Raw genomic sequence first — 13,129 nt, 5'->3', positions numbered from 1 at the left:
CCATTAACTGATGTTATGCGACTAAAATTTTTTTTTCCCTCTCGTGATAAGTCATTCCAAAAATTATGCTACGTATGTTGTTAGGTTTATGTATATCCCAGCCACCGCGCGACATTATTTTTAATGGAAAGAGACGTGCGTATTATCCAAGCACTGATGGTAAGGAAAGCACCTTATACTTGAGCGGCACATATGAGGTGTTATGATAAATTGTGGCATTTTCTATTCTATTGTTTTTTATGAGTTTAATAAAGAACTCTGTCTCGTCTTCTGTCCAAACATACCATCATCTGTAAAGAATGATCGACTTTTACATACACCAGGTTATTGTGACGCATTGCCACATACAGAGACGAGCGAAATGTTTGAATTTGCATGGTGGTAACTCAAAGGTTTTTTTACCACTTCGTTATTTTGGCTTGGAATTTCGTTTGTTGGAAATATAAACTGAATTTAGAAATGCATTTGAAATAAAAAACTTTGCGTTTAATAAACAAAATATATATTTGAAATGAAGACAGCGTTTGGATTGGAGTGCAAAATAATCTGTTCCCAGAATCCACGGCCTTTGCTGTTATTGTGAGTGTACACAAATAAAAGTAGACAGTTTATAGTTTATAATTATATCTTGCACTTATCTGAATGGCTAAAAATGACAGAGTATTGTGAGTTTTTTCCGCTGTCATAAAGGAAAAAATCCATCAGAAGGCGCCGACGACTTCGTCGGACAGAGGGTTAAAGAAAACGTAGCCTATTTAGTTTCATATAGTTAGACAATGTATAAATATTATAATTTTTTTATTTCATATGTTGATTATGAAAAGTGAGCAGCATGAGTAAGGCACATAATCAGATGTGCATATGTCTGGGGACATGGATTTTGAGCACTTGAATTGTGTTTACTAGAAAGTCTTTCTTTAAAATTAATTTTGTTTTGTAGAAATTGTATTTTAATTTTGATCCCTGGGGTCTGTCATTAGCCTACTAGATTAAAGTTACGCCACTGTCCTTATTAAAATAAAATATATGTAGTTTTAACAACATAAGATCTCATTATTACGACATACTTGAGTGGAAAAAAATTATATGTAGGCCAGGGCTCCGAACCGGTTCAAGGAACGAAAACGAAAACCGGAAACGAACGAAATTTTAAGAGGAACAAAAACGAAAACAAAATCAAAATCAATTTCAAAAATCAAACGCTATAATATCGATTCTGCTCGGAGTGAACCGATTGATATTTTTTTCAGTTTTTAAGCCCTGATGTAGGCCCTACGTGGGAGCAATGCGTGACCGTACCAGGTGACATGAATGCGGAAAAAACTTTTTCCATTGCAGTTTTGCGAAAATTTCCTTTTTTGAATTGCCATGAAAAACCACCTCATGCGAGCGTAAAAACTTTTTTGCGATATATGGGAGTTTTTGCGAAATTGACGCCTTTCCTTTAGGCGTATTTTCAATTTGCTATTTCAATTTGCCCAATTTGAAGGGTAATGGAAACGCGGCTACTAACTATTTATCGTGCACTTTCGGCTTCACAACTTTGCAGATCATTTACACTCACAGACAGCTATATTACACACTGCATGAAAGGGGATATTCAAAAAAAGCATAATAGGGGCACTTTAACATAAACTGCAAAGGGTGTGTAAACTTATGAGATGTATATGGAAATATGACTACCATGAAAGTACATACAAATATAATTCTTTAAACAAATAAATGTTACATACCCTTTCTTCTCTTGATGGCAGAGATTTGAAAGTGCACCATTAGGCCTTGCGATGGCCAGGACATTTTGCAGTTCTTTATGTAGAGGTTAAAGTTGCCAGTCTCCACCAATGGCTGGATTCCGTCCAGTGGTTTTACCAGAGGTTCCTTGCCCTGCCAAGTATACTTCATTTTAGGGATGTTTTCAGGTTGGAGGCATTTTGGAACACTGTGGTTCAGAATGTGCACATCTGCGTAGTACGCGTGGGGCACGTGGAAATACCACATTGTCTCTGCATCTTCAGGAAAAGTGTTTGGGGTAAAGAAATCCTGGGTTGAACTCATCTCTGGGAGAACAACATGGATATTAGCCAGAGCTGTAAAATAAAGAAAGTTCAACAATTCACATTTGACAACTTTGTTTAGACAAATTGTGCTTAAACATACAAGTTTTACCATTGCACTTACAGTTAGTGGGAACTCCCATTGATACATCGGTGACGTTAGTGTTCAGAGTTTGACCTCCAGACACTTCCAAAGACAGTTTGCCAACATTACGCACTTCGACTTGTCTAATGGTTCCATTCTGACAAAACCTCCCAACACTGACTTTCTCAGCCGTGATCATGTAAACATGCTTGTCTGGGCAGCCGTCTGTCGGCTGAATCTGCCGCAATCCAATTCTACTGAAATTCAAACGGATTGTCCCTGTAGCTGTAGGCTTCAGATTCCAGGTGAAGGTCCGATTGAACTTTAGAAAGGCATTGTGTTCTTTGGGTTCAATGTTTATCACTGTTGAACAAATGTGTTATGTCAGAGAAAGAAACAGTAGATTTATTGAGTTGACAAGCACACAGTGTTAATTTAACCCTCTGGTGCTCCTCATTTTGGGGTCACACTCATAATCCTCCCAGTCAAATGTAGCCGAACACCTCAAATGCATTTTTCAGGAAAATCAATGTAATATATTAATTGTAATATCTTTTATTTTGAGGGAATTGTATGGTACTAAGTAGAAGTCATTTGATATATTGGCCAATATTTGGCATTTTTTAAATATTGTATGATAATTTGATAATTTTTTCTGTTTGGCCGATGTGTCAGAAGCGGGACTTTTATTTTGACGGCATATCAGACTTTTATTTTGATGTTACTGAAACTAAAAACAGGAAAACTTTTTATGCGTTTTGGCATAAATACTGGACTGCAAAATATAACTTTGGTGACCTAAAACATCCTATGACATGATATTAATCTAAATGTAAATTCTCTCATGTATGTGGCTGTTGTTGTTCATGGTCATAGGGGCACCAACTGTAGTGGTGTCAACAATAATCGATTCAACGATGCATCGCAATGCGGGGCATGCACGATTCAGCATCGATGCGGCAAAGTGCCATAATCGATTATGTCACCGTTTATTTTCTGGACTTGAGTTGGACAATAAAGTTGTGAAGTTTCAATTATTTCCAGGGTCATAACAACAACAATCAAGATGGCTGAGGCGGAGGGAGATGACCGCGATAGACGGGTATTAAAAACGCACCCAAAGATTGGAAAGCGGACATCTGGGCACATTTCGGATTCTGACGCCGGCTTCACACCGCACGCGGAGCGGTGGGTATGGAGAGCCGGAGCCCGCGCCCCCATTGTGGATTCACACTGGCAGCGTTTGTCTCGTGCGGATATTGCAAATGCAGACAAATATTGTACATTATGTCACATTTACGGTCTTCTCCTCCGAGCCCCGTCTGTCTCGTGCTTTGATTTATGATGGGCAGCATGCTGCAAATGCGACCGTGTTCCCCTCTGTCCCAAACACATATGCATATAACTTGTTGTATATAAGTAGTTCACATGATAAATGTAAGTTAACATTAAAGTGAATATATGCTTCTAGTTTTAATAATTTAAACAGGCTTTTGAAGTTTGGGCAAAAACTTCTGGCAGTGTTGTGTTTTTAATTTTTTTAACAGCTCTGGATGTCATATGGTGATTGTGAAACACACGGGGCACTTCACTACATGATTTCATGGTGGAATTTGTTATTTTCCATGTTAATCTGGTCAGTTTTGATCAAGAACAATCCACTGTGGCTTTAAATCAGCGTGAGCAGCGCGGCAAAATAGACTCGGCGCCGAAACGATCGCGGCACTACTGCTGCTTCTCCTCCTGCGATGCGCTGCCGCGCCGCCTCTGCGTGCGATGTGAATGCTCTAATCTGTTAACATGGGCGCCGAAAAAAATATGCGCTGCTTACGCCCTGCTAACGCGCCTGCCACACTAAAATCAAGCACGAGAATTGACGAGTCCCTAGTGTCAACGTTACTGTGTGTGTTGCACTGAATATTTTTATTGCTGGGTGCCTGGGTGGTGGTTGTTGTTACAATAGTGTGACTGTAATTACGGATTAATATTTGCACAGGAGTTCATGAAGTGCCCTGTCTCAAAGCTTTTTACTGTACCATTCAATTTTATTTTATTTAATGACATTTATGTCAAAGATACAGGAGAGTGATAATACACACATAGCAGCCAATACAATCTGTTGTTCAATATCTGACTGCTTGTATTGCCTCATGACTGATTAAAAATTTGCCTTGTTGTGTGCAGTAGAATTTTGATGCATCGCAATGCATCGTAGAATCGAATTGAATCGAATCGTTACCTGGTGAATCGTAATCGAATCGAATTGTGAGGGCAGTGCCAATGCACACCCCTAACCAACTGCTGCAGTAAATGTGGCATATTCAAACAACTTTGACATAGTCCTTTTACATTCACCCAGTTTAAATTCATATTGCCTGTTGTGCACAGTTGTCCTAAAGCCACAAGGGTGGTGGTGGCGGCGGGGCTTGGGCCTGTCATCACTGCTTGCAGCTATATTTTCTTTTTGTTATTCATATTTTTAAAAAACAATTTTAATGTTATAGGATTACAGTGTCAAGAGTAAATCATGGGGTAATTTTCATTTTTGGGTGAACTAGCCCTTTAAGTTTTAAAGATATATTTTTACATTTATTTTTAAATGAGTTAATTCTAATTTATTAAATATTAAGTAAAATTAATATCAATTATAAATATATCAGCCACCCTGCTCTTTTAGATATCAGCATCAGGCTTTAAAAAAAAAAAAATTCGATATATTGGTCGACCACTAGTAGCTACTAAGTAATATTTATGCAATAACTATGATCCAATTGTTCCCACAATTTTTACAATATCCATACGATTGTTTTTCTTTATTTTTCAATGAATCATGGCTGATTTGTAGATTCTACCCCCAAAATATTCTCTGTCGCCCTCCCCCCACCTAATTTCTATTGGCTGTAATTTTTGACCAAGAGGAGAACAAGCATTACTTTTTTTTTTAAGGACATTTACTTTTTTTTTTTTTATAAAAAAAATGTGTGTGTGTGAGTGCACCAGAGCAGAGGGTATAATTCAAGATAGATTATAATGTTCTGTACACAAAATACTATAAAAGGAGAGGGACGTCCCTAGCAGTCACAGCTTTTAATAGGTTGCCATAATGGAGATGCTTAGATGTGGAAAAAATACACAAAAGATTGACTGAAGTTTTGGTCAGCTAAAAGTATATGCCTAGTAAGACAGACCATTTTTTATAAATTAAAGATTTACATCTTAATGACCAGTGAAATATGATTGAAAAATGTAAGGAGTAAAAGTATTATTTTTATGTGCCAGCTCTCACCAGTATCGCTGATGATCTCCACGGTGAACACATTCTCTGGCTCTGAACAGCTGAAATCCAGACGCGTATCACTTTTGAGCACCACAGAAGACTGGCACACCTTTCTTATACAAACTTTGCACTGTGTGTTTATGCCAGCACTGGTATTAATGAGGATGCTTGTTCCCCGTTCAACAGCAACATAGAGCTCTGCACCACCTGAAATGATGCAAAGACACACTTAAGTAAAGATTTTAGGTTAAAATGCATTCAAGTATAACAAGAAAACATTTGTTTCAGATGCTGAAACAAATATTTCACCTTCACCACTTTAACATTTAGTATTTTCACATATATAGTGAGTGACAAAATTATTTATAAAAACACAAAAATATGCAGTTTCTCAATTGATATTAAGTTCTAAACATTTAAATTGTTTACAATCTTTATATGTAAGGTTCTTCTAGTGCTGGGCGGTATGACCAAAAAATTATATCACAGAATTTTTCTAAATTAGACCGGTTTCGGGGTACATGACAGTATTTTTTTTCCCTATGCATGACTGCGTGTTAACCACATTTTCTACTGATTGAGAGAGGAAATACTGCAGTAGATTGACTAGAATTTACTATCATGACGAATGAATATTGTAGAAAAATTCCACACTAGAGTTAATACAGGTTTGCAAAGCTCCACAAAATGATGCTTTGGGGAAACGACAACCAATAAAACACATGCAACACACTCATTACAGACACATGAATATTAAAGAGCACCTATCATGGAATTTTGAAATGTACCTTTCATGTAGTGTGTAACATAGATCTAAGTGAACAAAAACATCCTGCAAAGTCTGAAATATGACAGTGCACCGTATATATAGTTATTTTCTTTCAAAAGTAAGAGTCGACTCTGAGTCATTTTTAAGAATCGTTAGAAGACCGAAGCTTTTTCTCTGACTAGATGACGTCAACTTGTCAAGTTATTTGAATACGATACGCCCACTTATTGCGCTCAAAGACGCGAGTGAAAACTAGAAAACATCATGGAGACGAGACGCTGTGTTCTGAAGTGCGACTCAAAAGCAAACTTTTTTCATCTGCCCAAGGATGAGCATCTGAAGACTAAGTGGCTTGAAGACAAACCATACATCGTCGCGATTGTGTGTTTATTAGTCTTCAAATGTCTCTATTTGCATGTTTGGCGATCTCAGGAAGCTTTTATTATGGACTTCTATTATGGCACATGGTTCTTCTTCGTCTGTGTGTATCATATATGGACTACATGTGCTCAGAGCGCCCTCCGGCTGCCAGGATGAGCTGAAAACAACACATAAGAGACTCAATCGCTCATGATTAGGCTACATCTGCGCATTTTGAGGAAGTATTGAATAAAAAAATACTCCTCTGTTTAGAAATTTGACACAGACATATGAGAATCTATCAATATGTCTCCTCATCTGCACACTTTTGAACTAAAAGCCCTGAGGGATGTTGATTTGTCGCGAGTCTTTGTGAGTAGAATAGAGGAGTTTTTTTATGAATGAGATCGGCTGAGGCTCATATTACAATCAAACGGTACTGACGCGGTTTTCATATTCATAACTCCTGACACATATTAACAAATTACTGTCACTATAAGACTTTGAGAATAAAACAGAGGTAATAAATGGAAGCTTGATTCTTAGATCTTTTAAATGATGTATAGATTGGCATGGTAATTACTTACATCTGACAGTCATTTGAGCTAATTTAAACAAATAAAGCTTGAGGACGAATGTCAATCCAATCCAGTAAAGAGGTTAAACCGAAAACCATTTATGGTGATGTGCGTTCCGTTTCCGAAAATATCTGCACAGACTACACCAATCACAACTGACTGGGCCATCGGACCAATCACCGCAGATTAGCGTCACGTAAAGGCGGGGTTTTGAAAAGTGAATCACTAAAGGAATCACTTGAGAGTCGCTGTCAAAACAGGTAAAAATAAATGCATACTATAAGAAAACTAAAGTCTTTTTTGTCATTGCATGCATGCAAAACTGTTGTTGGGGACTTCTAAAACAATATTTGGAACATTTTAAATGCCATAATAGATGCTCTTTAAAATATGACCCCGGAGAGAAAAAAAAACAGTTGAGGGTAGGGCTGCGCAATATATCGAAATATCGCAAATGTACATATCGCAATATGCATATCACAAGGGCACGCAATATCTGAATGATTTTAATAGGCTATTTCAACATTGTGAAAAGTGTACGTTTTAGGTTGATGCATATAGCAGAGAATAGACTGAGCACACGACTGTTACTTATGTGACTTGCTTGACGTTAAAAAGAGTAATTAAATGCAATAACTTGCGAAAAACTACTCCTTGCAGTCTCGTGCTGTCTGACACACACACACCGAAACGTGCGCACAAGCCGTTCTTTTTTCCGTGTCTTGTTACACACTCAAACCGTCAAATACACACACAGTTATGTAAAAATGGCTGTCTTGATGAGAATTCATGTAAACAAAAAGTCAGTTATGCTTTAAGTGAAAGATATCAGTTGGGGAAAAGAAATAGATTTTACACACTTAAAGCAATATCGTATCACATATCGAATATCGCATTATTTAACAAGGATATCGCATTTTTTGTCAATATCGCACAGCCCTAGTTGAGGGCACTTCAAAATCTAACCCTATATAAACAACAAACTGCCAAAACGAGGGAGAAACGCCGAAGAACATTTAAAAGGTCTAAGGATATTTTCAATACATTTAAGAGTCTCTGAAGAAATGACACACGTCAGTTTAACACAGAAAGAATAAAGCAATTACTTTTTTGCCCATTCTTTTTTGAATTGTCAGTCTATTTATTAACTTACATCATTGTCTTTGGTGTATCAGAATAATCCATCGCGGGATCGCGGCCGTGATCAGACGTACGGCTGTAGTATCAGTGTCCTAATTTGCACATATATTTAATTTGAAGAAGACATAATGAAATATGTGCGCTGGTTCGTGTTTAGAGCACTAGAGTATAGAGCCCAACCGATAAAGGATTTTTAAGGCCGATACCGATACAAATATTTGGTCATTTAAAAATCCGATATTCCGATATATCAGCCGATATACATTAAAAAATAAATAAATAAATAAAATAACAGAAACGCGTAAAAAACACTTAAACAGATTTCCCTTACATTAGTTATTTGTAGTTATTCATGATAACTCAGCCTCTCTAAGATAATATGAAAATGCAGTTTAAAAATAAACTTGTTTGTTTTATTGTCACAAAAGAACAGAGGAACATAAAAATATAATAAAGTTCTGATAAATAAAATGTATAAAAATACAAACTTAAGATATGAAACTTAAGTTTGGACGAAAACACAATAACAAAAACAAAACAAAAAATCAAAGTTACCAGTATTAATAGATGTGGTAAGCTTTATAAATATAACTTTGAGCAAGACTGGAAAAAAAATATTCAGTTAAGTTCTAGAAGTTCTGATAAATAACAACAACAGCAAAATATAAACTATATACAGTATAAATATGAGCTACCTTATAATTACAATGTCAACTTGCTTATCCCTTTACATGAACTCTTTTAATTCTATCCATCAAGCTACAACAAACCATTTTCAATCATCATTTGCTGCCTGCCTTCTAAAATCTACTACTGATGATGATGCAGTAAATCCATAATTTGACTTGTTAATGCAGCGTCTGAACAAAGTCACGCACTTTCGTTCACTCTTCACGTGCTAAACTTACGATTTACAATGCAGGGACTGGAACTACAAATACTAGTTATAAATACAGTAATCATTACATTATTTAGGCAGAATAAGTTTGTTGTGATTTCCAAGGCGCATTAATGTTAGCGGTCTCCCACTGATAGCCATGGCATTAGCTAGCGTTGTGGTTAGCGTCTATGATAAGTCATCATTTAGAAATATGTATACTTTTTCAAAATAACGGGCAGGGGAGAGATGATACGTCTCATGCTGTCAAACTATTAAAGAAATGCATCTTATTCAGTCACATTGTCCGAGTTAAACTTAGTCAGTCAACTGTAACAACCTAGCGTTTACCAGCTCTCTTGGCTTACATGTAACAGCAAAACTGGACTTGGCAGTAACAAATTTTAGCAGTTACAAATTTTGTCATGTTATTTGAGTTAAGAGAACTGATGGGGATGTTTTTTTAATTGTTATTCAAGCAATGTATGTCTCGTTGCCAACTTACATGCACTTCACGGATGATCTGTGTTGTGAATGCAGCTCAGCAGGATCAGCTGGTGTTGCTGTACAGCACGTTGTAGTGCCCTCTGGTGGACAAACTATGAAACGCCACCACTTAATGTGTTTGAGCGGTGTTTCGTCCGTTTTAAAAAATTTTTTTTTTAAATATTCATTTATCGGCCATCATAAATGCCGATACTGATAGTTTGAAAAAAGCCTAATATCGGCCGATAATATCGGCCCGCCGATATACCGGTCGGGCTCTACTAGAGTATATGAAATAGGTCCATAAAAAACGTAAACGCGCTTGCTCCGGTCTGTGCTATATGATCCATGTGGAGAACGGTGTTAATCTCCTCACGCCGTTCTGCGCAGAAACCGCCCTCTTGCGTGTTGTTTGAATTCAGGGTTCCATTAAGAACCTTTAAAGTCCCACTGAAGTGACTTGAAAAGCACAGCATTATTCAATTTGTTGACCTAATTTCCACTGAAACAGGAAGACAGGGCCGGACATTTCAAACTGCTCCTCCCCTTTTTAAAATAGCCAGTAGCGTTTAGTTTATATCACAGCTCGGCCAGAGCCGTTGAGCTCGGTAAAGCTGCAGTTTTCTCCTAATCTCAAACCGTTTCTTCTCATAATCTCCTCCATATCGCTTTAAAATATCATTCTGTGCAGAATTCAAACAGGTCCTATACGTTTTCTTGTCTGCACCAATTATATGATCCGCCCTGTGCTATCGTGTCTCTGGACTGCAGCTGCGGCGGTTCATAGGACACTAATGTGAAACCAGACTTCATTCCCCCCAATGGAAAGCATATTTACACTGTGTGAAGTATTCCCTATACCCTATATAGTGCACAATGAGCCAGTCACCATGTAGAAAATAGTAAATGTGAGAACAAGTGACCGATTCCATCCAGATCATCGACATCTGTTTATAATGTAGGGGGTGGGGCTTCAGATTCTAGAGAGCATTTGATTGGACAGAAAATCTGATGAGAAGCTGAAGTGCAGAGTGATGTGATGAAAATCATTGGTCCTAATTGGCTGAAGTGAGAGACTTTTTTGAATTTTGAATGATTATATATTCTAAATTCAAATTTTGTCATTGTTTTAGCACACTAGCTTATAGATGAGAGTAGGGTTGGGTACCGAAATCCGGTGCCAATATGGCAACGGTACTTATATAACCGGTATGTACCAGACCGAATCAGAACGCAGATTTCGGTTCCTCATTTCGGTGCCAAAATTCAAACGTGCATTTGCGCTTTGGCTGAGCACCGAGCCAGAGACAGACGCTCAGCGCTCGTCACATCACAACTCATGACAACTATTCAGTGTTTTCAACCACATCATGTTTATTTCAGGTTTCAGACATTTAAATGCTCATAAGTTGGCTACTAGCAAAAAACACACACTGATGTCTATGGAAGCTGCAATGACCATCCTTTCAGACGGTTATAATTTGACTAACGTTACGTGTTTTATTCACATCAGATACATGCACATTATATAGTAACTATATAGTTTACTCTATTCTTCTTCCAGTTCACTGGTCACTTACTTTCATGTATTTCGTGAGACGAGAATGAACTCAAGTGTTGTAAATCTGACAGATCCGATTCTGAGGCTCAAACTAACACGGCGCCGCCCATTGCGCTTTATAGATCAACTAACACACATTCACTCACACATTTGAACATCAGATAGTTCGTGACACAGTTAAGAAGTTTGTGAATATTTTGAATAAAAAGAAAAAACGAAATAAACCCGATACAGCTGAGCTGTCAGCGCTATTGCGGCTGCTGTGTGTCATGTGAGAAACATGACGCGTCGCCATGGAAACATTAAGGCGATGCGTTCTAAAATATTTAGCCAGAGAATATGATCATATTTCAAAATAAAGCTGAAGCTCGAAGCTGGTTTGTAGCAGAGCAAGAATACAGACGACCGCTGTTATTACTGTAACTGTTATTTAGAGTTATATTAGGCCTGTTGTAGTTGGGTTAGGTGGCTTAGGTTTTACTGGGAATTTGTAAATAAGTCAATAATAATTTGTAAATAAGTAAATTGTGTTTTGTATTTATTTATATTCATACATTTAAGTATACATTAAACTTTTAATAAATGGTTCAATTTAAATAAATAAAAAATTAAATAAAAAGCCATTTAATGTCATCCACCTCGTTTTGTGGCCTTTTTTTTTTTTTTTTTAAAGTATCGGTTCAGGCACCGGTACTGTTTTAAAAGTATCGGTTTGGCACCGGAATCGAAAAAAACCCAAACGATACCCAACCCTAGATGAGAGTAAGACAAGCCATACTTAAAGCCAATAAACTTCCACTTTGATTTCATGGGGACTTTAACGTTCCTGGAACCTTTCTATTGTACAAAAGGTTCTTCATAGTGGAAAAGGTTCTTTAGATGATTGAAATGTTCTGTACAAAAACAGAAAATTGGTCATTTTCTGTAAAGCTGCTTTGAAACGATATGTATTGTGAAACGCACCATAAAATTTGAATTTAATTATTTTAAGAACGATTCACCGAGGTTCTTTGGGGAACCCAAAATGTTTTTTCCTTGTCATTGCTTTTTTAAAGATTGTATTGTTTTAGATGTGCACCCAAAACAACACAGTTAAAATGTATTGAAAGCTGTAATGTTTTGTATAAAAAGAGATTGAAAAATCAAATGAAATTTGTCATTAGTCAATAAAAATCCTTACAATCCAACAATATAACACCCTGCTGTCAGTCCTGCTTTCTTAGAAGACCAAGATATGGGAACGATTAATTTCTTCAGTGAAAAGGCACATTTTAAAAAATGAACAAAATAGCCTAGGCTACTAACTGACCAAATAACACTGTAAAAACTAGACCCACTTCAACGTGATAATAATCGTGAAACGTGAAAATGTAGTCAGTGTAAATGAGATGAACACAAGTGTTGAGAGGTAAACATTAACCCCGATTTATGGGCATCGAAATGGATATTTTAAATGGATACCTGTGAATGTTAGAGTGAGTTCGAGGTGTTACCTGTGAGCTCCGAGAACGACGACAGGAAAACCCCCAAAAGAAGCGAAAAGCGCGTGAACCGCCAGATTCGCATGGCTTTTTAATATCCAATAAACTCCTTACAGTGGGCTACAAATGTAAGAGTGCGCCATTGACCGCAGACATTAGTTTCCAGTGTTACTCAGAGGCAATAAAGCAGCTTCCTGGTTTGCGACAGATTTCCAGGTTAATCATCCATGTGATCTCCGTGAATCCCCGTGGGGGGTGGGGGGGGGGGGGGGGGGGGGGGCTAGTGGATAAAATCACCTACTAATAGTAGGCTAATTTACATAACCTGCTTGTTTTTAAAACAAGTAGCCCTGCCCAAGCTATAGGCTTCTATACTACTATAGCTGCTGATAGATACTTGTATGTGATAGTGTTAGTCCCGCCTTTTATCACCTCATTCATCTACACAGGTAAGAGCTGGT

The 13,129-nt window shown here is 37.4% G+C and overlaps 1 protein-coding gene across 1 annotated transcript in view; it reads right to left on the bottom strand.

Annotated features, from left to right (window-relative positions):
* Positions 1-12,904, bottom strand: part of LOC307138038 (CUB domain-containing protein 1-like) — a 31,406-nt gene extending 18,502 nt beyond the window's left edge. The window contains exons 1-4 of the mRNA XM_079836142.1: positions 12,681-12,904; positions 5,426-5,623; positions 2,179-2,502; positions 1,734-2,087 (exon numbers count right to left, since the gene is read on the bottom strand). Of these exons, the coding sequence (XP_079692268.1) occupies positions 1,734-2,087; positions 2,179-2,502; positions 5,426-5,623; positions 12,681-12,753 (949 nt within the window). The 5' untranslated portion in view covers positions 12,754-12,904. The remainder of the gene's footprint in view (positions 1-1,733; positions 2,088-2,178; positions 2,503-5,425; positions 5,624-12,680) is intronic.
* Positions 12,905-13,129: the final 225 nt, after the last annotated feature.

Source organism: Gobio gobio, assembly GCF_949357685.1.
Source record: "Gobio gobio genome assembly, chromosome: 15".
Lineage (NCBI taxonomy): Eukaryota > Metazoa > Chordata > Actinopteri > Cypriniformes > Gobionidae > Gobio > Gobio gobio.
The sequence above is the reverse complement of the archived record's forward strand: the minus strand, read 5'-3'. Positions and strand labels throughout refer to the sequence as shown.